At 42.1% G+C, this 24,715-nt stretch overlaps 1 protein-coding gene and 1 long non-coding RNA gene across 8 annotated transcripts in view; one reads left to right on the top strand and one right to left on the bottom strand.

The window, feature by feature from the left end:
- Nucleotides 1–24,715, bottom strand: part of LOC133491507 (E3 ubiquitin-protein ligase RNF43) — a 95,047-nt gene that overhangs the window by 17,317 nt on the left and 53,015 nt on the right. The window contains exons 1-3 of one of the 7 annotated variants that reach the window (XM_061802740.1): nt 21,211–21,850; nt 21,042–21,101; nt 17,629–17,742 (exon numbers count right to left, since the gene is read on the bottom strand). In XM_061802740.1, the coding sequence (XP_061658724.1) occupies nt 17,629–17,742; nt 21,042–21,056 (129 nt within the window). In that variant the 5' untranslated portion in view covers nt 21,057–21,101; nt 21,211–21,850. Of the gene's footprint in view, nt 1–7,765; nt 8,098–17,628; nt 17,743–17,845; nt 17,897–21,041; nt 21,102–21,210; nt 21,851–24,055; nt 24,216–24,715 lie in introns of those variants that run through there. The other 6 variants (XM_061802742.1, XM_061802743.1, XM_061802739.1 and 3 more) reach the window with 6 other exon arrangements.
- LOC133491569 (uncharacterized) lies at nt 6,173–14,228 on the top strand. Its single transcript, XR_009792438.1, has 2 exons — nt 6,173–6,280; nt 13,818–14,228. It is a non-coding gene; the product is annotated as an uncharacterized LOC133491569 (long non-coding RNA).

Here is a 24,715-nt window from a genome sequence, read left to right as displayed (position 1 = left end):
CAACTACAAACTGTGAACATTTCAGAAAAAAAAACCCCAATAATTTTAGGCCAACCAAAATTGGTGTAATTACTTTTTTCGGGCCCCTTGTACAAGAAAATAAAAGAAAATACTGGTAATGTTAATCCAGTAATTTGGATGTTTTTTTTAAGGAGTGGGTAGGATCTTCAGAATTAAGTCAAGTGTGACAAGATAAGTGTAACTGCACAACAACTTACGATGTGTGTGTGTTGTGTGCAAGCGATTGACTGACTGACTGAATGGCAGTTGAATTGGATGAAGGAGGGAAAGGTGTGGCGCTTCTGGGTATCCGTTACATACTTTGATGTGGGGCCACTGGAAAGGGTAGATCGGTTGAGGGGATTCGAACGTGAGAAGGAGGGGCCGGGCGGCATGTTGGGGCAGGTGAGGAGATGCACTCTCTGGTAAAGTATTACGCCCGAGGGGCTGGGTCTGAATCACGCACTCCTCCTACTTCTACTTCTCATTCATGAACACATGATTCTGCGACAGGCAATCTTGGGGAAAAAAAAGGACCTCAAAATGTGGTGAAACGATGTTTGAACCAAACCTCTCGCTCCGTGCTCGTCATTTGCCTTCTCTCGTTTGTAGACTGCCGGGTGCTGTGTGACACGGACTTGAAATACACAGCAAAAGGTGAGAGGAGAGAGCCAAATGCGACCTGATATGTGATACGGAATCACTTGCTAAACACATCCCTAAGGCTGAAGGTGCTGGCAGCGTGCGGCGTGAATGGGACTGATGTTGATGCCAGTAATACGTGCTGATGGGCCTGAGATGCACGACTCAAATACACACACATTGTATGGGTTCCAATTTTTAAAAATGGCCCTGTTATGCAGCCCTGTGGGGGTAAATGAAGCTCTACGGGGCCACAAGCCAGTGTAATCTGTAGGCCGGTCCCAAACCCGGACGAATGCTTTTGGTTGCATCAGGGAGGGAATCCGTCTTAAAACTTTACCAAACAAATATAAGCATTCATCTAAAGAATCCCATACTGGATCGGTCGTGGCCCGGGTTGACAATGCCCGCCCCCGGCACCGTTAACCTTCAGGGAGTTGGTGGAAAATCAGCTACTGTGGGTCGAAGACAAAGAAGAGGAGGAAAGCGGATTTGTCTCCAGAAGAAGAGGAAAGCACAGAGTCTACAACTGAGTGTAGGGACTTTGAATGTTGGGGCTACTGTATGTTGAATGTTCAGTATCTAAAAAACACCAAGAATGTTCTGAAAATTAAACCTTTTTTTCAACAGAAATTCCAAGAAGACTATACTTTGGATTTGTTTAGATTTGTATTTCTTTTGATTTGACATATTTCAGTTTTTTACTTATCCGTGAAATCAAAAATGTGTGTCAACCTGTATGTCTGTATTTAATCTCTGTGAAGCACTTTGTGAGCCTCTATGGGTAAGTAAAATATCAATAAAATGTGCTCACTTAGGGGCACTAAAGTCGGCCTCTCTCACTATATTTATGGTCTTTAAAGGCTCCGTCACACCATGACGTTGTGGTCAATGTCCTCTGAACATTTCGTTCTATTTTTCAGCGTTCTCAAATGCGGATGTGTGTGTGATTAACGTGTGTCTAACGCATGACTTAACGTGTGTCTAACGTACAAAAAGTGTGTCTAACGCACGGAAAGCATGTAACACCGACCAAATAAGATACCCCTAAAAACCATTAGCGTGTGCAAACGCGTCATTGGGGCACGACGAGCGATTTGTCAACGTAAGACGACTGTGTTGAGTGTGTGACCAATGGGTGAATAACGACAGAAAAGCGTTTTGCTGGCGTGTAATTTTTACAGTGGAACCGGCACTAAAACGTTGGAAAGTTCTTAGTCACTTAAGTTGTTGTCGTGAGTTAGAACAGTGAGCATCATGCCGCCGAGAAGAAAAAAAGTTAGGGCGCGGACTGCAGCAACTAGCGCTGCTAGTAAGAAAGCTAAGCCTCTTTCATCACCAGCAATGTGTTTGGAGGAAAAACAACTGCAGGAGGAAGAGCAAGTCCGCAAAGTCACGCACCATGTGACACCCCCTTGGGGACCCTAAACACCTTGCAAACCCCAGTGAGGACGGTCCGACAAAGAGACAAAAGAAGCAGAGAAAGGATTGCAGGATCCTGGACCGGGATGTCGAGGATAGTCTGGTGGAGTTTTTCCGCGAAAACGAACTGCTGCTTTCTGGATCTTCCATAGTAGGTGCTCTCTACTGTATCTTAATATTAAATGGACCTTGCTTTTACAAAGCATCGGTTTCTATACCCATATGCATGGAAGTTCGGGAAACGCGCGAACGACGCTCAATGGACACCAAACGACGTTCGTTTCACTTTGGTTACGCGCTGTGTGCGCTAGGGGATTGTTCAGTGGGCGTTGACAGGTCGCCAGTGAGTCGTTCACTGCAAAGCAAACGATTAAGTAACAACCAAGTAAAGCTCGAGTTACGACTGACTAACGATAGGCAAACGTGTGGAACACTCGGCGAACCTTAGTAAAACGTTCCACGGATCTTCTTGAACGTTCTGCAGCGTTTAAAATTAAATGTTGTCGGTGATAACTTTTGTGCATGTTCCAAACTTTTTTTCCGGACCGGCATTCTCCGCTGATTCCCAGCGATCACTGACGTTCAACTGGCGTGGAAACAACGAAACTCTGGAGCTACCCCGGCGACCATGGGCGACTACCACCGTTTCCTCAAACGCTATAGGACGCTGGCCAGAACGTCATGGTGTGACGGGGCCATAAGTTTATTCAAAATTTGAACAAATCAAAAAGTTGAAGAGCCCTTCTGGAACAAATCGCATTTGAGTTCAAAGGGTCTTCTGTAATTTCAAAAAGCTGTACAAACCTGAAATATGTCTAGAATTTTTCAAGGCTGCAAACTACTGGATATACTTTAATTATAGTGGTATTTGACTGTAATATGTATAATTTAGTAAACCACCTGGGTTACTTGTCAGGCCGATGCTTTGATCATCCAGGGATTAAGAACACACCAAACTCCCACCTTTGGTTGCTTTTTTTTTTTTTTTTTTTTAAATTCTTCTGCTTCGTCATTCTCCCATAACAAACCGTCTGATCTCTCAGAGGAATCTCTATTATATGTCATGCACTTGCGCAAGCTATTAAGTAGGAATACAACTTTCTTTTCTTTTATGAGCGGTGGACAGACAGGAAGTCCATAATAACTTCTTTCATTTTCGGGGCCGGCCAACACAATTTTGACTTCAACTGACAGGCGGCGTCCCCGCAAATCTGGGAAGCCAATTACAGAGAATTTCCTGGCCATTCAAGACACAGATAATGTCCTTGTTTTCACAAAGCATCCTGTTGTTTAATCAGGCCCGTAAGTGAGAGCTTGCCACCCCTCCAACAGTGTTGAGCTACCTCCCTTTGACTCCCCGCCTGTCATTCCTGCCCTGAGCACTGACTGCATCTTATTCAACAGCTCTTGTAAGCTTCCAGGAATTCATTCTTGGAATAGGCTAAGCAGTAAGCCGTGTCTTTCTGCAGATCAAACACACACACCGAACGCAGTCACACACGCTGTCTATAAACACACAGCATGAGAAAAACAAAGCTTTGAAGATGCGCTTTATAGTCAACCGTGCCTGCCAGCCCAGTGCGCAACTGCAATAACATGAATTGTGTATTTGTTCATAAGTTCCAGAGATCCAAGGTTAGAGACGACCACAATGCGTGTCACTGAGCATACGCTGGTTGATTTATTGCGTGCCATAAAAGTAGGCGCTTCGACAGAGAAATCAGGTTCCACTAATTAAGTTGTCAGGGTTTGAATGAACTCTTTTGCATTCTTCAGTGAATCTGGTGTCAATCTGGTGAGATACAATTATAGCAAAGTTCAATAATCGTGGACAACCAGAGTCAAATAAAAACAAAACAGCTGTTTGAAACCCAACTACTTACTATTGATCTCTTTATGCAAAATATAGGTCATGGAGTTTGGAAACATGACGATTTCTGTGGTGAGGGATGTAAAATGAATTACTTCAATCTTCTCCAACTCTGAAGGGAATTCAAAAGTCCAGAGTCAAAGAGTACAGAATTGTAGCGGTGGTTGTTGCGAGTGGAAAACATGGCAGTTGTTTGTCAAAAACAATGCAGATTTTACCGTCATTTAGAGGCTGGGGAGCATTACTGATCCAACATTTTAGAAGCATTACGTTACTGTTGTAGATGTAAAATTACATGGATATGAATCTGTTTAACATACAGCCGGAGTGGCAAAGTTTGCAGGAAAATAAATTCACGCACACGATCATATCGTATGATGGTGGACACGCTTTCAAAGTATGATCATAGAATCTCCAAAGGACTTGGTGAAGCTTTAGTTGCACCGTAAAGAGGAACCCTTGATTTGTGGGCGTATCAAAGCCGTACTAATTTGACTTCCAACAATCCACATGCTTGTGGGCCTACGGTCTGCACTCCACATCTTTTTGTCAACCCCTCGGTGAAAGTTTGAGGCGGTGGGGTGGCGCACTTGGCACTGACATATCTGAGTCACACTTCAACAGCTTTACACTGAAAAGGAGAAACTAACTTTGCCTGAATTGTCCGTTTGGTGGTTTGGACACTTGCTTCCCTCCTTAGGGAGGGACATTGAGGTAACACTGAACTGTCTGCGTATAGCAGCACTGAGGGCTTGCCCCAAAACTTTCGGTGCGAACAAGACAAAAAAAAGACAAAAAGAAAGAAAGCAAAGACGATATGGCCGTCAAGTGTGAAGGTGTGTCTGTCGTTTTTTAAAGGAATTTTTCACTTAATCTCATAAAGGCACCGTGAATAACCTCCGTCTGTTTTGTCAAGAAGTTCAAAAGAGGCGCCACATGCCTCCACTTGCTGCTGTATAAAAACAACATAGGGCCGGCGGCTCAGCGTGTACAATGAGAACTGGGATGTGCCAGACTGGTCGATTAAAGACGGGAGGGTAAGGAGAGAATTGGGTGTACATGGGAATGTGACTGACAACAACGAGAAACAATGGGAGGGAAAAAGATGTGAAAAATGGAGAGGAACGTGACAACAAACCTTCCTGTCAACAGGCCTCATTTTGACCTTGACCTAGAAGGAGGAGACGGTCTGGTTCAGCCCCAATGCCCTCCTCCCACGAATCAACTTATCAGACGGATTTTCTTTCTGAGTGAGGTGGAACCAGTGCCATGTTTTTGGTCAAAATCATGCCTTTCAAGTTGCGTAGAATTTGTCGAATGTTCTCAAGTCGGCATGTCGCACAACTCCCTTGATGTTTGCTATACTGTTAACAAACATCAAAGGATTAATTAAGGAATTAATTGCGTTTATCTTATTTTATCTGTTTGTCTGATTTTAATATTCAACCGGTCATGTTCATGTGACCCAGAAGTTTGACAGTTAGTAAAGATACGTTAGCCTGTCAGCTGCCACAGTCATTCAACTGGGACGTACAGTATATATAGTCATTATCACTCGCATATATCAAGACGCACCATTTGTAGGACTAATTAAAAAAAAAAAAAAAAAAAAAAGCTCTGCTGTTGAAGTTCTTTGCCCCAAGTCGACGAGTCCACATGTGGACATCATCATCAATATAGTCAGACAAACGGGCGTGACCGCAATCATCATGTCTTCCTCCTTCAGAGTCACATATGCATAGTTCCTCTTGAAATAAATAATTGCCGTTTTATAATTTCACTGCTGGATGGCTGGGATAGGCTCCAGCATGTCCGTGAACCTCGTGAAGATAAAGCGGTACAGAAGGTTCGTGGTTGCGGTCCTCACTGACTGTGGAGGTCACCGTATTTTTACTAGTGTTCTTCTGGGTCACATAAAGCCAATTAAATGTTAAAATCAAACTCACTCCTGTGGCCTGTTTTTATAGAGCATTTTTGTAAAACCTGAACCTAAAAACAAATAAAACAAAACATTTTCTTTTTAGTTTTTGATCATCAGATGAAAATGGAAAAAATGAATTATACACAGATCTCCTCCTCCAACCCAAATCCATTATTTCTTTCGGGAACATTCTTTTTCTTTTTCTTTTTTTTAATTTGAGCAAATCGGAGGTTGTCCAGTTTCTTGGAAGAGATTGAGTGTGGCAATATTGACTTTAACTGCAACTGTGTCTCATTAGAGTAAGTGTGAGGCAAAAGATGATGATGAAAGAGATAAAGAAGTAGTAAAAGAAAATATGAAATCGAAAATGGATGGCTGGATGGATATTACAGTCCTTGGAGGAAGTAAACAAAAACAAAAAAATGGTAAGTACACCAGGGAGAATCTTCAAGCTATGCCATATTTTAAACGTGATGAGACCACCTTAGTGCAATGTTGAGGAGTTATTCTTCACCAACTGCCGTAAGCGTTCCTAAAATCGTAATGTGTCACTGATCAACCAGTGAATAATCTTCAATTGTTATCCATCTTGGAAGAACGACACAAGCCAGGGATCAGACGTTTGCAAAGAGGTGACACATGGTGACAGAACAAAAGCATTTTTACTTAAGTAACTTAGAAATGACTAATTAGATAATGTTATGTGGTTACAACTTGAAACTTTCTTGGTGAAACGGATGCGTTGTTGTCGGCTTGCAGCCAAAGAACCCGACTTTCAGCTCTGTTAATATAACGACCAACAATAAATTCAAGCGGTACAGTAAATAGTTTCTTCAACTGCTTCTCCTATGCGCTTAATAATGAGTAATGTTTGATTTTTTTTCCCCAACCAAGGAAGCTAGAATGAGACCTTCCTCTAAACTTGCATTCACAAGGGGGCGCAGCCACTTGAATGCAAAAAAAACAAAAAAACAAAAACAAAAAAACCATTGGGTCAAGTCCTTTAATCGTCCATCCATTTTTCATACCGCTTATCCTCACTAGGGCTGCAGATAAGCTGGAGCCTATCTCAGGCAGATGGGCTAACCAGATGATCATTGTGCCTTTAATCACTGTTCAGTCAATCAATCTTTACCTTAACCTTGACCTACAACCTGTCCTGACATTGTCCGCACTCTGTATTCCCATACATGGTCCAATTGGGGGAATTTTCTGCCGATATTAACCTGATCTCGTAGAACCAGTCGACAGTAAACCCTTGCTGCCCCCCGTAACCATTTTGCATTGCACGTGTTTCCATCATGTGGTCTGACAAAATTCTGCGACCCGTTTCCTGGTTTCCGAATGATGGTTTGTAATTATTAGATGTATCCAATCCATCAATTTTTATTGTGATATTGTGCACAGGGAGCACATGGATGAAAAGGGAAGCAGCGGATAACTCACTTCTCTTTCTCTTCCATCAAAAGAAGACATTTGTCTTTGTCATTATGAAAAGGAATTTCTTGGCTAAAATGTTGATTGTGGCTCCAGAGAAGCAAATTAAAGCCAGCAGTTCAGATGACAAAAAAAAAAAAAAAAAAAAAGCCTTTATAGTCCAACTCACGACAGACGGAACAAGCATTACAATCAGTCTCATTAAGGAACTGGGTTATGTTATAATACTGTAATTTATAGAAGGTCCATGGTAAGACTGCAGTATCACTATTCTGTAGTCATCTTTTCCTTTCTCTAGGCTTCTTCTAACCTTAGCTGATTTCAATGGCAAAGCTATTTGGACGAGCCGCCTCTTGAAAAACTGAGAAGATCAAAAGCTTATAATGACCGGTTGTAATATTGTAAAGCCATATGAAGACACAGGAAGGCAATGTAAACGCACACGTGTCACAGCAGAATTAAAATGCGCTTACCGTTGTTTTTGTGTGCCTGTGAGTAGACAATTGTGTGAGACAATAATTGGCGAAAAGAAAGAGACAACTTGAAATTCTAAAAATGATGTAGAGGAACAGGTTTTCCTACCAGTAAAATTAATATATTCTGATGGCCACTTTTTGACAAGTGTCATCATATCGTCTGGCTTCTGTCTCTGTTTAGGCCTGTTACGCAGCTTTCTATTTTTAGGATCTCATTTTCGTACAAACCTCTGCGGCCAGCGGCGATGACAGTCTGATGAAATCCTGACCCATGCACGCTCGCTTTGAAGTTACAAATGAGGGATGTGCCCCCGAAATAAGAAGGCCTTCAGATGCAAAGTCCGCCTTCAGAAGAAAACCCGTGTGTGACTGCCCTCCGCAAGGATGCAGAAAAAGTACAATAGAATGTTGTCATATCGCTTTGAGAAATATGCTGCCTTGCAAGAGCAGTAATGCTGCAATAGCCAAAACAACTACATTACTTTGACCTCCAGCAAGGCCAAACTGTGAGCAAAATATATTCGTTTGTTCCTCAATCCGTTTGTTATTTACAAGGGTACTCCCTCATTACAGTGTCTAATAGACATTACAGCTGATCCTTATCTATCATGATAGTGGTGGTGAGATTCAAAAAAAAAAATCACATGCTGACACTATTGTTTGACGCATTCATTATTAATTTCAACCTCAATATTGCTCCAAAACATTTCTGACATATGTCGACATTCAGTTTCATTCGGTTTGTTATCAGGAGAAACAATGTAGACACCAGATGAGACCCTAAGCACCCCCCGGCCCCTCAAAAAAAAACAGTTGTTTGGAATAATGTCACTCTTATTTGATTTTTCAGTAGGGAAAGAATCAAAATTCATATATATTTTTTTTTGGGTGGGGGTGGGGGTGGGGACTTTCATTTGGTGGCCATATTGTCCAGTTCGAATGTAAGACAAAATGGTTTACATGTGTATCTTAAAAAAAAAAAAGTTACAAGATATTTGGCGATCCGCACATACACACATGCAGGTGACATTCCTAACGCTTCTATTTTGGAGAAGCACTTCCCACTGCACGGCATTGCAGACATCTCACTGTTTGTGGATAAATGTTTTGTGGTGACGGTGACGACAAACTCAACAAGACTCCAATGACTTTACAGAAGCTATAGTATGTGTCATTTCCATGAGGGCAGCAGAATCGCGAAGAACTGAAACGAAAAAACATGATGCTGAGAGCCTGTCGAGAAGAAACAAATCTCCCCAAGCAGAGGGCAGGTCACATAAATAAAACGTGCTGCGCATCAGTCAGGAATAAACATTTAGCTCCACAATGCCAACAACTGGAGGGAAATCCAGCAAGGACAAGAAGAGGATGTAGAGCTGCTGGTGATGGGGTGTGGCCTGCTGTTGGCATGCCCCGCGCACCTTTAGGCCACAGAATTTTCCATTTATTTAAGGTGTCAAATGACTGGGGAGAGAGTGCGGCGGAGGGGAGCCCTCCTGCGAATCACTCACAGCTCGTTGATCGGGGTGGTGACAGCACTGAACTGAGCTAATGACAACAACGGGGCAGGTCGAAGTGACATCTGTTTAGTGTTGACCTGGAAGACCTTTTTGGCCCGCAGTGTCCTGGTGGTGCAAAACGGGCGGTTCACATGCTTCCGATGTGCATGATTGCTCTATTTACTGTAGATATGCTCAATGACAGGAGGTTTGCGTGCTGTTTAACAGAAGCAAGGATGTCGGCTTCCTGTCCAATGATGGCAATGACGACGATAGACATAATATGATTTGATTACAGATTTCAACAGCCAGTACTTAACATTTCCTAGCTCGTTGTAGACTCTACTTGTTGACCTTTAGGTCAAAATCATCACACCAAGCAACCCAGGCCATTTGGCAGCAAAATGCTGTTTTTGAATGTACCCCGTGAAAAGTCAGTCTCCCACCTGCTCATTTCAACACTCGTAATTATGTTATGACTTCCTTAGTCTTCTCCTTGCCAGCCTGAGAACACACCAAAGCAACCTGCGATGGCAAAAGGCGCCAAACAGAGGAATGCACTTTCCCTTTGAGGAGGGGAACATTTTTCACATTGTTGAGCTAAGGCCTCTTAATCTCAGTGAAACCAGCTCATGCCTGCAAGAAAACACAGCTTTCTCCAACAACTAGCAAATCAAAAGAAAAGAGTAGCAGCATGGAAATTAGACCTCAACCCTCCCAACATATACTGCAAGCCTATTTTGGCACTTCTCGTGTTTGGGTGAGGACAAAAGCCTAATCTCTTGGTTGAGTTGTCCTTGGACTTCTGACATAGCAGATACTTGACGAGATGTCCCGACAACTGTCTGTGAATTTAAACTCTAAATCTCTTTTGTGTGTGGCGCTGTAGGATGCATACACGCAGTACACGCATTGTTTTTTTTGTAATCTCATGCATTTTCTAAAACATCTCCATTCTTTTACAAGTGAATAAAGCATGAATCCTGCTGACAGACTCAAGCCAGAGGTGGATATATGAAATTGTAAAATTCTGTGCTGATGGTTGTTTGCTTTTGAACAAGTGGTTCGTAGACCTGCCTATCAGTCCCGAGGTCTGAAGTTTGAATTTGAGATTGAAGTTTGAAATTATGTGGAGTTTGCAGTTTCTCTTTGTGCTTGCATTGCTTTTTTTTTTTTTTTTCCTGTGTACAAAGTCCAGTTTCCTGCCAGATTCCCAAAACACATCTCTAATTAAAGACTCTAAATCAGGGGAACTCAATAGGTGGGCTACCAGTCGCCTATTTGTGGCCCCCAAACTGTAGAGGTCCTTTCCAAGATCAGATGAGATCAAATGTTGACAGATGTCTGCCCGTAAGCCACACTTCACTTGGTAGAGTCCAGTGTGCAGTCGAGCAGCCCATTCATTGTGTACGTGAAGCTTACTCGCATGCGGTGGCCACCTACCGCGTGCCAGGCGCGCCTAGATTGAAAAATATTTTTCTTCACTATGTGTTTCGCTTTGGTCAGCACGTGTAGACCAGTACTTGTTTATACACAGACAGCCTTAACAAAGGCCCCAAGGACATTCATTATTCGGGGAAGTATTTTCATCTTCATAATTAAGTGCCTGCAGCAGTTATTACTTTTGTGCTCTCTTATCCATTTAATTATTATCATTTTTTTAAATTGCAGTGGGCTTGTTTACGTGGGTTGTGCAGACTGGAAGCAGAGGTTGCGACTCACTTGTAATGTCTGTCGGATTATACACTTTGTTTGGCTGTATGTGTCAATAACAAAGTTAGTAGTGGGTCACGGGTATTCCTTTGCATTCCTTTTTGACTTTCGCTATTACTTGTTTGACCAAAATGTGTTGTTAGAGCATTAAAAGCGGGTTTTATCACAAAATATTATAGGTGTTGATTTCTGTCAGTGACTTCCGTTGAGGTGATGCTCTTTGTCTTTCAGAATAAGAGCATAAGACATAAAGTGTTACTTATGTAAATGTTACTATCAGTATTCTTGCCAGTTATCATAAAAGTGAATGATGATGATGATAATAATAATAATAATAACAATAATGATGAACTGCCTCATTTTATTACTTTTAGCTTTTATCCTAAAGTCACTTACTAATTTGTATTTGGTGATTATTTTGGTCATGTAAAACCACATGCATGCATGCAAGCATCCACACACACACACACACACACACACACACACACACACACACACCACACACACACACACACCACACACACACACACACAGCTACGCAAGTGCACACACAAATGCACGGTCTTGTGGTTCTTTGTTTTTTTTTTTATCATGTATTTTAAACCACACCTATATTTTTGGTATTCAGGACATGGGTCATGTTTTATTCAATGATTTATTTGCCTTTATGTAAATTGCATTTTTCTTTTAATTTGTTTTGAATACAAATGTTTTATTTTGAGTATTATCAACCGCGCTCAATGGACGTTTGACTCTCTGAAAACGTTATTCGAGGCTCAATAACATCTGTATTTGAATAACCCTGTGCTAAATTGTTTGTCTCGATGTGCCCTGCGATTGGCTGGCGACTAGTCAGGGTGTATGTACACTGCCTCTCGCCCAAAGTCAGCTGGGCCAGGCTCCAGAAACTGGAAGCCATTGGGACAGGTAATATTTTGGGGTTAAATGTACCATATTGTGTTTATAGCATTGAGTTTAATTGTGTACAAATATAGTGGCGGCATGTAATGTAAGTGAAATGTAGTACCGGCACTTAAGTTAGATGTCCTGTATAGTATAGAGTGACTCAGTTAATATCAATAGTGTTATTGTTGTGGAAGTTCAGTGGCAATTACAGGAAAAAGGATGATTTGAGGTTATGTTGGTCATGTGGTATCTAATTGGGAGTAAGTATAAGAAACAGAAGACACAGATACCCATGGATCTGCCTGGATAAAAGCAACTGTGGTTTGCCTGGTAGTATCATTATGACAGGGAAGGAAAAAAAAAAAGTCCAAGTGAAAGGAAAGTACTCAAAGTCAGATGGCTGTGCCCTAAAAATGCCGACAAGGGTTGACATCAAGTACAAAGCCAGCTGAAGTGTGGAAGAAAATACGCTAACCATTAGACTACATGAGGTACTTACTACACAGTTATCTTCACATTGATATGATGGACTAAGACGTGCCTAACTTTAGCAACAGAGGAAATGGGAGGGAAAAGCCCGTGGCATAAAAGTCAAGCAGGCACAAACAGGACCGAAGGAATACATTGAAGGAATCTAGCAAACTGCACTGCAGGCTTTGAGCAGTTAAAAGTTGAAGAGGGGAAAAAAAAAGCATTTGTGAGGGATGTCGAGAGATGAGCCCGAAGCTACTTTTACATGATAATGAAGTTTGTGCATTTGAGATGAAATGATCAAAGCAGAGTCTAGAAGCACAGAGAATTTGGCCCTCAGGCAAACAGGAAGGAACCTTGAAGAAAGCATTTTTTTTTTTAAATTTTAAGCAGTGATTAACAGTATTTACGATTTTTTAAATATAATTCAGAGGTCGATGAGTTTCAGTGTGTGGAGATTAAAGTACCAAAGGTTCCTGGTGGACTAGTCACTATTGTAAAAAAAAAAAAAAAAAAAAAAAAAGTTGGACGTCAAACTTTGCAGAACAGGTATCGTTTATCCGTTTGAAGATGTGTGCAAAATTCTGGCACCGGCAAGCCAAGAACACATTTCATGAGAGAGAAATGAATGTAAAACCCAGATCTCATTCTTTGTGTACCTGCTGCTTTTAAGATTTGCTCCCAAAGTCCCCCCCCCCCAAAAAAAAAAAAAAGAAAAATCCAGCCTTTTCCAGATGTTGCGTATGTTCTTCCGCCAATGAAAGAGATATATTGGAAACAGTCAATAAAGTGATTGCTACTGCTGTTGCTATTCAAGCTCTTAACTGCAAAACAGCAGGCAGCTATAGACTAAGGTGAGAGGCCCCCATCCTACAGATAATTGAGACACGAGAAGACAAAATCACTGTCATGAGGGTCATTCTTCTTTCGGCCTTCCCTTGTTTTTACCCGTCCTGGGCTGACCACCAATGGAGATCCTATGACCGAGTCTGCAGAATGTGTATTATGTGAAGTCAATCTGCCGGTGTCTTGAGGTACAAAGATATTTTGTTCTGTCACCACGTTCGTAAATCGAAACTCTCATATTGCAAATCATTTTTCTCCATTGCCAAGAGAAGTGAAATCAGCTCCAAGCGTTATTTTTAAGTCCAGGTTATAAAGCCTTCTTTTTCCTCATACTTGAGAGTGAGCGTTTTAGAACATTTTACACAGTACGTTTTCAGTAATTTTAGTAAGATAGCTTTAATTTTCTGTACTCAGTTAAATGTCCTTTTAGACTGTTTTAAATTACTTTTAACCATGTGTAGCACATTGCCTTACCTTGTGTATGAAATACCCGATATACTGTACATAAATGTACCTTGCCTTTGTTTGTTAGCATGATTTCCATGATAAATAGCCTCTTGCATATTGCCACCCCCACCACAGCTCGCTGTCCTGTGTGTAATTTATGGCCACAGGATGGGGGATTGAACCTGACGCTGATTTTCCAGCTTGCCATGTAGTATCAGAGGCATAACAGAGATGGATCGCCGTCAAATCTGAACAGTGTGAAGTTGAAGACCCGAGATTCAAGACTCGCACCTTATTGTGTTCAAAGCAACTTCAGCGGTCACGGATGCGAGCATGAGCGCATCTAATTATCCAAAGGCGCAAAGCCGCAAGGTCTGCGTGAACAAGTTCTGGTGGAAATAGCTGGTACAAGCGAGTTTGTTCCTGTCTGCAATTTTTAATGTGTAAAATGTGCTTGGGGTTGCAGAGTTTGGATTTTTTGCATTCAGGATATATTTCCATCTGTATTTTTTGTTCATAATTCTTCTCTTCGTATTGTTTCCTCAACAGCTGGGTGCATAATACACTTGAACAAATGAGAGCCTCTTCTATCCATTCAAAATGATCTCTATTGTCAGTAACTTATGTTTTATTTCCAAAGAGTCTTGAAATGAAACAGGATGAACACTTATGTCATGATTATAGTGAACTAAATGAGTATTATTACAACATTGCCAAAATAAAACCGTCGCTACTATAGTAGCAGTAGTGCTTCCTCATGCACAAATGGATTCAGCGCAACACATTCCCCTGAATACAGTAGCAAAGATCAAATCTGCAACATTTAGCACGGTCCACCAGTTTCATCTTTACAGTGCTACCTGACCTGGAGGGACTTGTTTACAATAATAACATTGCACTTTATTCAGTTAAATCCAGCAGTGAGGACTAGGTCGAAAAATAAACACTTAACACTTAAACCAAATCATTTTTATCCCCCCCTAAAAAAAAAAAAAAAAAAAAAAGAGACAAAAGCCACATCAGCATGGTCTTAGTGGTGCAGCAAGCGCAGACTTGTAAAGGCATATGGCAGTACAACTCACATTTTATTCAATCTAATGCTTATAACTAATGTAATGTGTTGAGGCTTGCTTATGACTTCAAAAAACAAGACAAAGCAAAACACATCAAACATACATTTACTTGTAACTTTGCCAGAGCATGTGTAAAAAATGCCTTTAGTCACCGTTTGAGGAGGTGCAGTGATGCACTGATGCAAAAAAAATGTATCCATACTAAGCAAGTGTTAGCCCAAGTTTGCTACTTGGTGCTAGTCCAGTTAGCCTCGGTGGCAGTGACATTAACATAGTTAATCCACTCACTTTACTTTTGGTATGTTAGCCTTCTCTTATCAGTGCTACTGTGTGTCGTTTACATGGGATTATTACACAAACGATCAATTTGTGTCCAGCCACCAATTTCCTTGAAGCGTTCCAACAATTTGGAGAAGTTGTCTTTAAGAAACATCCAATAACACACAAAGACCCAAAGCACATGCACAGGAAAAGCCTGGTTGACGACAACGGGATTAGAGCACAATCGTGGCAAAGCCCTTTTTCATCAGAGGGGAGTAGAATCAATAAACGAGGCTTTCTATCGGAGTCAACAGGTTCAGACAAGGGCCACACAATCAGTGTGAGAGCTGTTCCACCCCCCCCCCCCCCAAAAAAAAAGGCTTCTTTGTGATGGTTTGTGTGTGAATGAAAAGTCAGCGAAACCTTCCAAGCATAAAACTGCGCTTTGAACTTTGTAGATTACAGCATTTATTCAGGGCAAAGTACAGTCAGCCTTGTGTGGAGTTTAAACTCAGCCACTCGGCGCTGCTGCAGTGTCTTTGCCCAATGAGTCACGGGTTGCTTTGAAAACAGTTTCAAGGCTTTAAGTTTACACACAAAAACCAATAAGAGATCACCTATAATACAGTCGAATGGTTGGGTAAGATAGTGGTTAAAAGTTGCTTGAATTTTGTTGATGTAATGCCACTGGAGCAATAGGGTGTTGGATTCAGGTACTTGAATATGAAACTGTGATAAAACAGAACAGAATATTCAGACCGTTTGGAATCATTAGAAATTCGAATATCTTTTTAAATGAGCAAAAGTAGAAACCACACCAAGTGATTTAACAAGTTTACCAAACCACAACACTCAAATTGAAGGGCTATTGTTTTATGTTTCCAACCCAAAATGAACCATTCCCCGACACCTCCTTCATCTCCTATTACTTTTGAAGAGGAAAGCTGCACCGATGCTTGAAACATAAAGGCATTCCAGAATGTTGTCCTGATTAGCTACGGAGGTGGTAACAGTCATATCGGTTTCTATGCAAGCGGGACAGCTGGAGTGGTCGATCTGTGTAAAAACAGTTTTGATTTCAGTCTCAAATTGGACCTGACTACCTTAAGATGTGGGCGGTCAGTGAACAATGTGTCATTGTCGCATTTACATTTCACTGACTTTACAGAATCCTTCAATGTCCGTTTGTGATCATCCCACAGGGCAAAATCTGAAGGTCGAACATACCGACTGTCCAGTTGGAGAAAGAGTTAAACTCGTTGATTGATATGACATCATAATTGTGTTTCGACATACTGGATAAGCCCCAACTAAGCAGTATCGACAAAAGATTTAAGTTCCTGCTATTGTAGATACCAGAATGCAAGTGAACAGCAATACACGTTTTGGCCTCAATTATTGTGTACTGAAGATCGACAGCTACAAAAAAAAAAAAAAAAAAAAAAAAGACTATGTATAATCATAAAAATTGGACGCTTCATGTTATTTAGTTTCCAGTCTATTTTTAGTGTGTGCGGTGCAAAATGAACCCTCTGTGGGCGTCAGAGTATCTATAGATCAGTGGGGTGGGTTACAGTCAGACTAAACTGTAAACAAGTTTCATTCAAAGAACCACACATCCAAACCATCTGACTCATCCTTTTCAAAGGAGAGTAAACTAACCAGCAGCTGCATGATGAATCCGTTTTTTTTTTTTTCTTTTTTCAAGTCCAAGACTAAAAGAGAGGAAGCCAGGATGCAGGTGGTTAGAGTGGAGCTTATATTGGGACACATATTTTACAGACAACAACAACAAAGACACCCTCCCTTCTTCCCTCCTCCTGATTTCAAAGGCGGGAGGGAGGAAGCACTCAGAAGCAACAGCCAGAGTGTTTTGTTTATGGAACAACACAGTGATGCCATTAGGCTTTAATCAAAACCATTTCTGCATTAAGCCTTGAGTGACAATCCCCCCCCCCCCCCACACACACACACACACTTGCTTTGGTTCCCACTGAGAGAGGGCAAACAGGCAGAGAACGAAAGCGGCGGGGAAATGTGTGGGAATGTGTCTACATCATCACCACGGTGGCCAGCTCTACAACATGGCTTTAAATTAGGGGAAAAGAAAACACGAGCTAAAAAAGGCAGTCCCCAACTATACTCCTGCTAGCTAATCTGCCACCACTTGAAAAAGGAGGAAAATAGCAACAGTTTTAAATCACGCTACTTATAAGTTACTGTGTGTATGGAAGAATACTTAAACACAAGGGAGATCCAGGTCACTTGCATATACATCTTAACCATTGTGGGTGCAATCTATCTATAAGTTTTGGCTGCTCTCATATTAGAGGGAAGCAGAAATGGAGATGGCCCATGCACTGGTTCTGGTGAACTGAGGTGGGACTAGTGACAGCTGGTCTTGAAATTCTCATATCCACAGCCAGGGCTCACTGCCACTTGCTTCACAGTAGTTCTGATCTAAGCCCACTCCCCTGTGCAAAAGCCATCACCGTCCTCAACAAAACCTAGCTTTTCCAAATCACTCCCATCCTCTCTTTAAGTTTAAGCAATGGAATGAAGAGTGCAGTGATCGCTTGCCACGTTGGAAAGGGATTGGAGTCTTTGAAAGTTTCAAGATGGCATGTGTGGATTTTATTTCTACCTTTTCCTGTAGCGGCAGACAGCGGGGAACCCTCTGCTCCAGTTTGACAATGGTGATGAAGTCACTCTCTTGCCGTTCATCTTCACTCGTGTTGCACAGGGACAGTGGGTGGTACTGCAGACAAAGGCACAATTTAGAATCTTCAAACGTATTGATGAAAAAAGCAAAACAAAGCAAAGCCTAAAAACATGCACGGTAGGTTGATTGAAGAACCTACCTGAAGAACCAACCTTGGCCAAATTGCCTAAATTGTGAATGTGACTATGAATGGTTGTTCATATTTGCCCTGCGATTTGCTGGCATCCAGTTTGGGGTGTACCCCGGATCCTGTCCGTAGATAGCTGGGATAGGCTCTAGCACTCCCGTGACCCTGAAAATGGATGCATGGAAGGAATGCCAGTAATTCCTGTAAAACCTTCCAAATCGGCTATGTTAAGGGCGATGTTAAATTCTACACAGACACTTGAGGAGTGAAACAAAATTTGATCTTCCTTAAAAAGGAGGACCCCGAGAGTTGCCGAAAGTCTGAAATTAAGAGCTCCAGGGTCAGCAGTTGTTTGTAAGTCAGAGGTACAATATCATGGATATGGTGAACGAGCAAAAGCCATCTTGATATTCCTTCATAGCAGCATGACAGCGGAGCCCGCCACTGAAGAGGACATCAATAAGGTGACAAAAGTAAACAACAAAACAAAACAAAATGGCTTGTGTGATCCGTCCATTTTCCAAGCCATTAGTCACAGTATTTTCTTTTCTTCGCAACCAATCATTGGACAGCAGTGTATGTTGCTCGACACAATACGGGCACTACTTCAACTCGTACCTTAGCAAGAGATGAAATCCATCCATTTTATTACACATATCTGAGGTTGGGTAGCGGGATCAGGAGCTTTAGCAGGGAAGTACAGACTTCCCTCTCCCGGGTCACTTCCTCTAATTATTTTGGGGAGATTCTGAGGCTTTCCCAGGCCATACGGTGTGTCCTGAGTTGTCTCCAGTGATTCCTGGATCATCCCCAGGATCTCCTCCCTGTCTGACATGCCCGGAACACCTCACAAGGTTCTAAACAAATTCCTGAGCCACTTCATCTGGCTCCTCTCAAGCGCAGGAACAGCAGCTCTAATCTAAGCCTCTCCCGGCTGACCAAGCTTCTCCCCCCATCAGCGAGAGACACACAGCGGAGGAAACTCATTTCAGCTGCGTGTATCTGGGATTTTGTTCATTCGGTTACGACCCAAACCTTCTGACCATAGGTGGGGTTAGGCACGTAGATCGATTGGTAAATTGAGACCTTTGCCTTTCTACTTGGCTCCTTCTTCACCAGAATGGTGCTATAAAAAGTCTGCATTAGTGCAGACGGTCCACCGATTTGTATGACTCTCATTCCATTCTTTCCTCACTTGTGCACAAGACCCCAGGATACTTCAACTCCTCCACTTGGGGTAGGATCGCATACCCGACCCGGAGAGGCCACTCCACCCTTGTCCGACTGAGGACCAGGGTCTCAGATATGGAGGTGCTCATTCTTATCCTAGCTGCTTCACACCCAGCTGCGAACCGTTCCAGTGAGAGTTGGAGATCATGGCCCGATGAAGTCTGCAAGACAACATCTGCAAAAAGCAGAGGTGCAATATTGAGGCCACCAAAATGGACCCCCTCTACATCTCAGCTGTACGTAGAAAACTGTCCATAAAAGTTATGAATAGAATTGATGGAGTACTCACCGCAAACGTGTCTGACTTACTGTCAGCAATGTGGAACAAACTCTGATAGGGAGCGAACAGCCCATATCAGGGCGTTTGGAACTCCATACGCCCGGAGCACCCCACACATGACTCCCCAACGGACACGTTCAAACGCCTTCTCCAAGTCCATAAAACACACGCAAACAGGTTGGGGGAACTCCCATGCATGGATCCTGCCGAGAGTGTAGAGCTGGTCCACTGTTTTACGGCCAGGACAAAAACAACACTGCTACTCCTGAATCTGCGATCCGACTTCCCGACGGACTTTCCTCTCTAGCATCACTGAATAAACGTTACCAGGGAGGCTAAGGAGTGTGATTCTGTGTGATCATTTGTGTTTATGTTACCTGTCGTTCATTAAGTGAGTGTCTTGTTTAACTTTTGTTTTACTTTTATGTTGCACATTTTTTTTCCTCAAGCCCTGACTGGAGGTTCTGTCCAATAAATTGATATTCCAGTCAGTTCTGTGGTGAAGCTAAGGCACGGTTAGTGTCACCAGGTGACTTATCAGCTGCATTACGTACGAGCGTCTCCTTCCCTCGCATTACTCAACTTGGCCTACTTCTACTGGAAGCCAAAAGAGCTCCCGGTTTCCTTGTGTGAGTCATCAGCAGCACGATCAATCAAAACATTGATTTGACACTATTGCCAGTTACTGCAATTCAAGTTTATGGTAATATATTGCGCTATGTGAGTAGTAGAACAAGTAGAGTGTACTGAAACTGAGTTAAATAAAAAGTAGAATAAGTATATGGAACTTATCTAGATTTATAGTGTATTTTACAATTACATGTAAAGTTAAAACAGTGGGTGGCCAACTATTATTTGTAACCTTTTTGTAGCTTTTAATTTTAAAGCAACGGATTACGTGAGTTTTTCTGCATGAACGCTATTTACCTGGGTTTACAGTGCTGTGTCGCTAAATTAAAGACCACAACCCAACACATTATGTTCAATGTACTGTCCATTCATCCATCCATCCATCCATCCATTCATCCATCCATCCAGCCAGCCAGCCAGCCAGCCAGCCAGCCAGCCAGCCAGCCAGCCAGCCAGGCATCTTCTACTCCATTTCCAGGTCAGGTCATAGGGGCAGTAGTTTTAGCTGGGATGCCCAGAGTTCATCCCATCCAGCAATTATGGAGGGATTCTGAGGCGTTCTGAGACCAGCTGACTGACAGTCTCTCCGGGGTGTCCTGGGTCGTCCCCGGGTTCTCTTTCCAGTGGGACATGCCCGGAACACCTCACCGGGGAGGTGTCACCAAAAGGAGGATGGTGGAAAAAAGATTTGGGAACCACTGCTCTAGGTGATGTTATTCAACTTTCCCAAATTTCTTGACAGTGAAAGAGTGAAAATATGCACTGAGGAATGTTTTAAAAAGGCGGTTTTAGTATGCTTTCATGCACTTTATTTGTGTGAGGGGAGTCTTACAACATTGTGGGTGGGTCTGGAATGTATGGCCTGCGATAAACGGATTCACTGTATACACTTTATCACCATTTATGAGAAAACCGTAGACTCTTTCATCCCTAATGCGACAAACGTGATTAAACGTATGGAGCGTATTTTGACATGTGCTATAATGAAAAAAAAAAAGGCGGCAAGGTGTATGACTGGTTAGCATATCTGCCTCACAGTTGAGGACCAGGGTTGAAATCCGGCCTCACCTTTTTGTTTTCCATGGTCTCCCTGTGCCTGTGTGGGTTTTCTCCAGGTACTCCAGTTTTCTGCCACATCCCCAAAATATGTGTGGTTAGGTTAACTGAAGACTCTAAATAGCCTGTAGGTGTGAATGTGAGGTTGCATGGTTGTTTGTTCATTTGCTATGTGCCCTACGATTGGCTGGCGACCAGTTCAAGCTGACGCTGGGCGACAGGTGCCTGCACGCTTGCGGTGAGGATAAGCGGCGCTGGACTGGCCCACTGCGGCTTGGTCCTGCCGAGGGAAAGGCCTGGTCTTGCCCTGGTAAGCCTCTTCATGTGGCAGCAGCCTGAGGACAACAGGGCTCCCCCTCATCTTACCCAGCGGAAATCCCTAAATTAAAACTCCCAAGGGTGACATAAACAGCTGGCACCCCGGTCAAGGGGGATTTGACGTAATGTTCTGCAAAGGGCTGGTGCTTGTCTGTCAGAGAGCGGAAGCAAAGTGGGAAGGAAAACAGCAGGCTTTGAAAAGAGGAGCGGAGGAGTAAGATATAGAAACACGGTGTGCAGTGGAGCTACGTTCTACTCATTCAAGCCGGAATGAGACTTGCAACAGGAACAACATGGAATGATCTAACAGACAAAGGGGAGGCAGGGAGATGCGTCTTTTTGAGCGTTAAATACAGCAATGCTTGCCTTCACCCCATCAGGAAGTAATGCAGCAATCCCTGGCCTGGCCTGGCCTGCATATTTTGTCAGCTGCCCTTAACAGGCCCCATTTACTAGAACAGAATAAAGTTTTAGTTTAACTTTGCCGCTAACAAACAAAAAGATGACGATTTTACAGTTTACTGACGGCTGACCTCAACTTTTAAGTACTCGCTCTAAGGGAGTCATATACAGTAAAAAAAAAAAAAAAAAAAAAGTTTTATGTAACATTACAGAGTCTTTTAAATCTTAACGGCGCTCATCGTGCAAATTGATTGTGCTTTTGAGATATCATGAAAGGCAGGAATGTTGTCTAATAAAGTAGATAAGATCAAAGTGCAGAGAAATGTCTAAAGTAAAATGTCCCTGAAGTCGTAACATTCAGAATTCAATCAACTACTTCAAATGAATAAATAAATGAATCAATAAATCAAATGTTTGCCTTTTTTTTTACGATGCCACCACAAAAAGGATAACAGTGACACAGAAGGGAAAGAAATGTGATGACCGTAGTGCACACATTCTGCCTGCTTTGTATAAAAATGGCAGTTGTGGACAGTGCGTTCACATATAAAAGTTAGATAAAGTTCATTCTTTGGTCACAATGTGCAACAACATTTCATTACCATTTATGAGTCAGAAAATCTTTATATATTATATTTTTATTATCTTTATACAGTGTGGAAATTCTTTCTAAAATTGTATGACTATTCCAAATGTTAAAAAGCGCAAAGATGCCGTTTGAAATCTTGAACTAAGTCTGAGTACACACATACATAATCTGCCTAATTTTGCCCGTTCCTGTCCAACAAGGACAAACGCCATATTCATTTAAATTTTAGAAATAAAAATTATGGTGTGAGGTGTTTTATCGTGAATATGTCCCAAAAATGGATGTTAAATATTTATGATCAAAATGCTACGTGCTGACGACTCCCGAGAAATGACTTTAGTCTTAAAGGACTACAATCTACGTGTGTGTGGGGTTCTCTTTTGATATTATCGGCGCACACCACAGAGTAACATCAAAAGTGTTAAATACTCTCTCTCTCTCTCTCTCTCTCTCTCTTTTTTTTTTAATCTTTCTGTGTGGGGTCCGTAACAGATAATCTTTTAAGATTTACCGAGCCTAAGGTGACTCACCCACCTCAGTCTTCTTGCTACACAATCTGTATTTTTACACTAGTTAGATGTTAATTCAAGACACTGTTTGACTCTGGAATTCTATTTCAATTATTTGGAAGGGGGAAAAAAAACTAAATCTGAACAAATCTGAAAATGACAATAATGGCTTATGTTTGACCATGCAGGACATGCAGCAGCTGCCTTGGCTTTCTGTCTGGCTTTTTGAAAGCAACCACCTTGTGGATAGGTGTCACCACTAAGCTTCTAGCTGCAATCACTCTTCAAGTGCCACCCTGGGTGCCATCTAGAACTTAAAACACATCCAGCCATCAGGGTACAAATGGCATCAGGACAGAGTGCAACATCTTCATTTGGTTTGTGTACGGCCTTGAGAAAAAAGGGGCCTGGGAAACCAAATCACCGAGTCTCCATTTCACAGAGACAAGAAACCACAGGGCACGCAAACAGTTCCCCACAGACTGTTAACAATGCTTACTCCTCCATTCCGCCTCCTCCTCATCTGTCTAGATCTGTTGCAAACTGACGGGGACGTGTCCCTTGGCTCTTTTGTAGCCGCGATTAAAGGCATTCCTTTCCAGTTCAATCAAAGGCTGTTACAAAAATATTCTGAGGCAAGAAACTAACAGCTTGAAAAACAAATACATGGATAGAAAAAGAGAAAAATAAATAGAAGTTGTGGTGAGAAGTCAATAATATTTTCCCCTTGCTTAGGCCCGCGGATGTTCTTTTTTCATTTGCCAATAATCAGCAAGGGCTTTCAAGTTCATCTGCTGCCAGTCAGTCAGCAGGGAGGAAGCGCATCAGGCTCAGTGCATCTTCTGATGAAAAACAACTACAGGATTGAAAAATGTATGCAATGTCATTTCAATGATGTTGAGTCTTTTCTTTGTTTTTGTTTTTTTTTTTGACCAAGCACTGGAATATTTTTTGTGTTGCGAGGTGAAATCTGAGGTCACCTTTAGATACACCAGTGCATGAGTGTAGCGCGGCAAGAAAATGGTGCAATTAAAATATTGCAATGTCCTCGAAAGTAGGCAAGAGGAGCAAGAGTCAGCCATGTACTGAAGAGAACAAACAGCCAATCACAAAAAATACAAAATAAGAACACTTAACAACCTGACTACAGTGCCAGATGGCCCTTAAACACGTGAATACAACAGGTAAACAAAATTGTAAACATTTACCTGGGTTCTAGATTGATTGATTCTGTGGGTGACTGAGCCTCAACTAAAAATGTCCTGGCCTGCTTCAAAACCTTCATTATGCAATCACAATAATTATGCAATCACTCAGAAGGAACTGGCATCAGCTGCTGCAGAGGTTGGCACCTTAGCTGCCTTTTGAATGGAAACCAGTCTGAAATGATTGCTCCATAACATCCCTTCAAACAAGTTCAATAATTCTGACGGCTTGACATCAAGGTGAACATCAAAGGTGGACGCGTCCAAACAGTCGTACGAGGTCTCTTCCTGAAGGCCCACATGTGTGTGTTGGCATATTGACATCCAACATCTGCAATGCTGCAGAATCGTATAGCGAGACACATATCTAGTTAGTTAGATGGGATGGCTGGATGTGGTAAAATGCGCTGACAAGAGATCAAACACTGTCTGCTTTGATAATTGGATAAGGCTTGCTGTAGCCAAAGACTGTGTTTTCATTTGGGTGGTAAGTTCAAAAGAGAGCACAGAGTGGCACGACCGAGGCCTTTCTCAAATGTCACATTTGTCCTTGGACTAATAATCAACCAGCAGTGGCGTCTGAGCAGTGTCTTAGGCACAAAAACATCATCAACCTCATTTTATTTACTGTGTCAATCATATTTACCGCTCAGAATGACTTAA

Source organism: Syngnathoides biaculeatus, chromosome 18 (genome assembly GCF_019802595.1).
Source record: "Syngnathoides biaculeatus isolate LvHL_M chromosome 18, ASM1980259v1, whole genome shotgun sequence".
In the NCBI taxonomy this organism is placed as follows: domain Eukaryota; kingdom Metazoa; phylum Chordata; class Actinopteri; order Syngnathiformes; family Syngnathidae; genus Syngnathoides; species Syngnathoides biaculeatus.
Note: the sequence above shows the minus strand (reverse complement) of the source record. Positions and strands in the feature narration are given on the sequence as shown.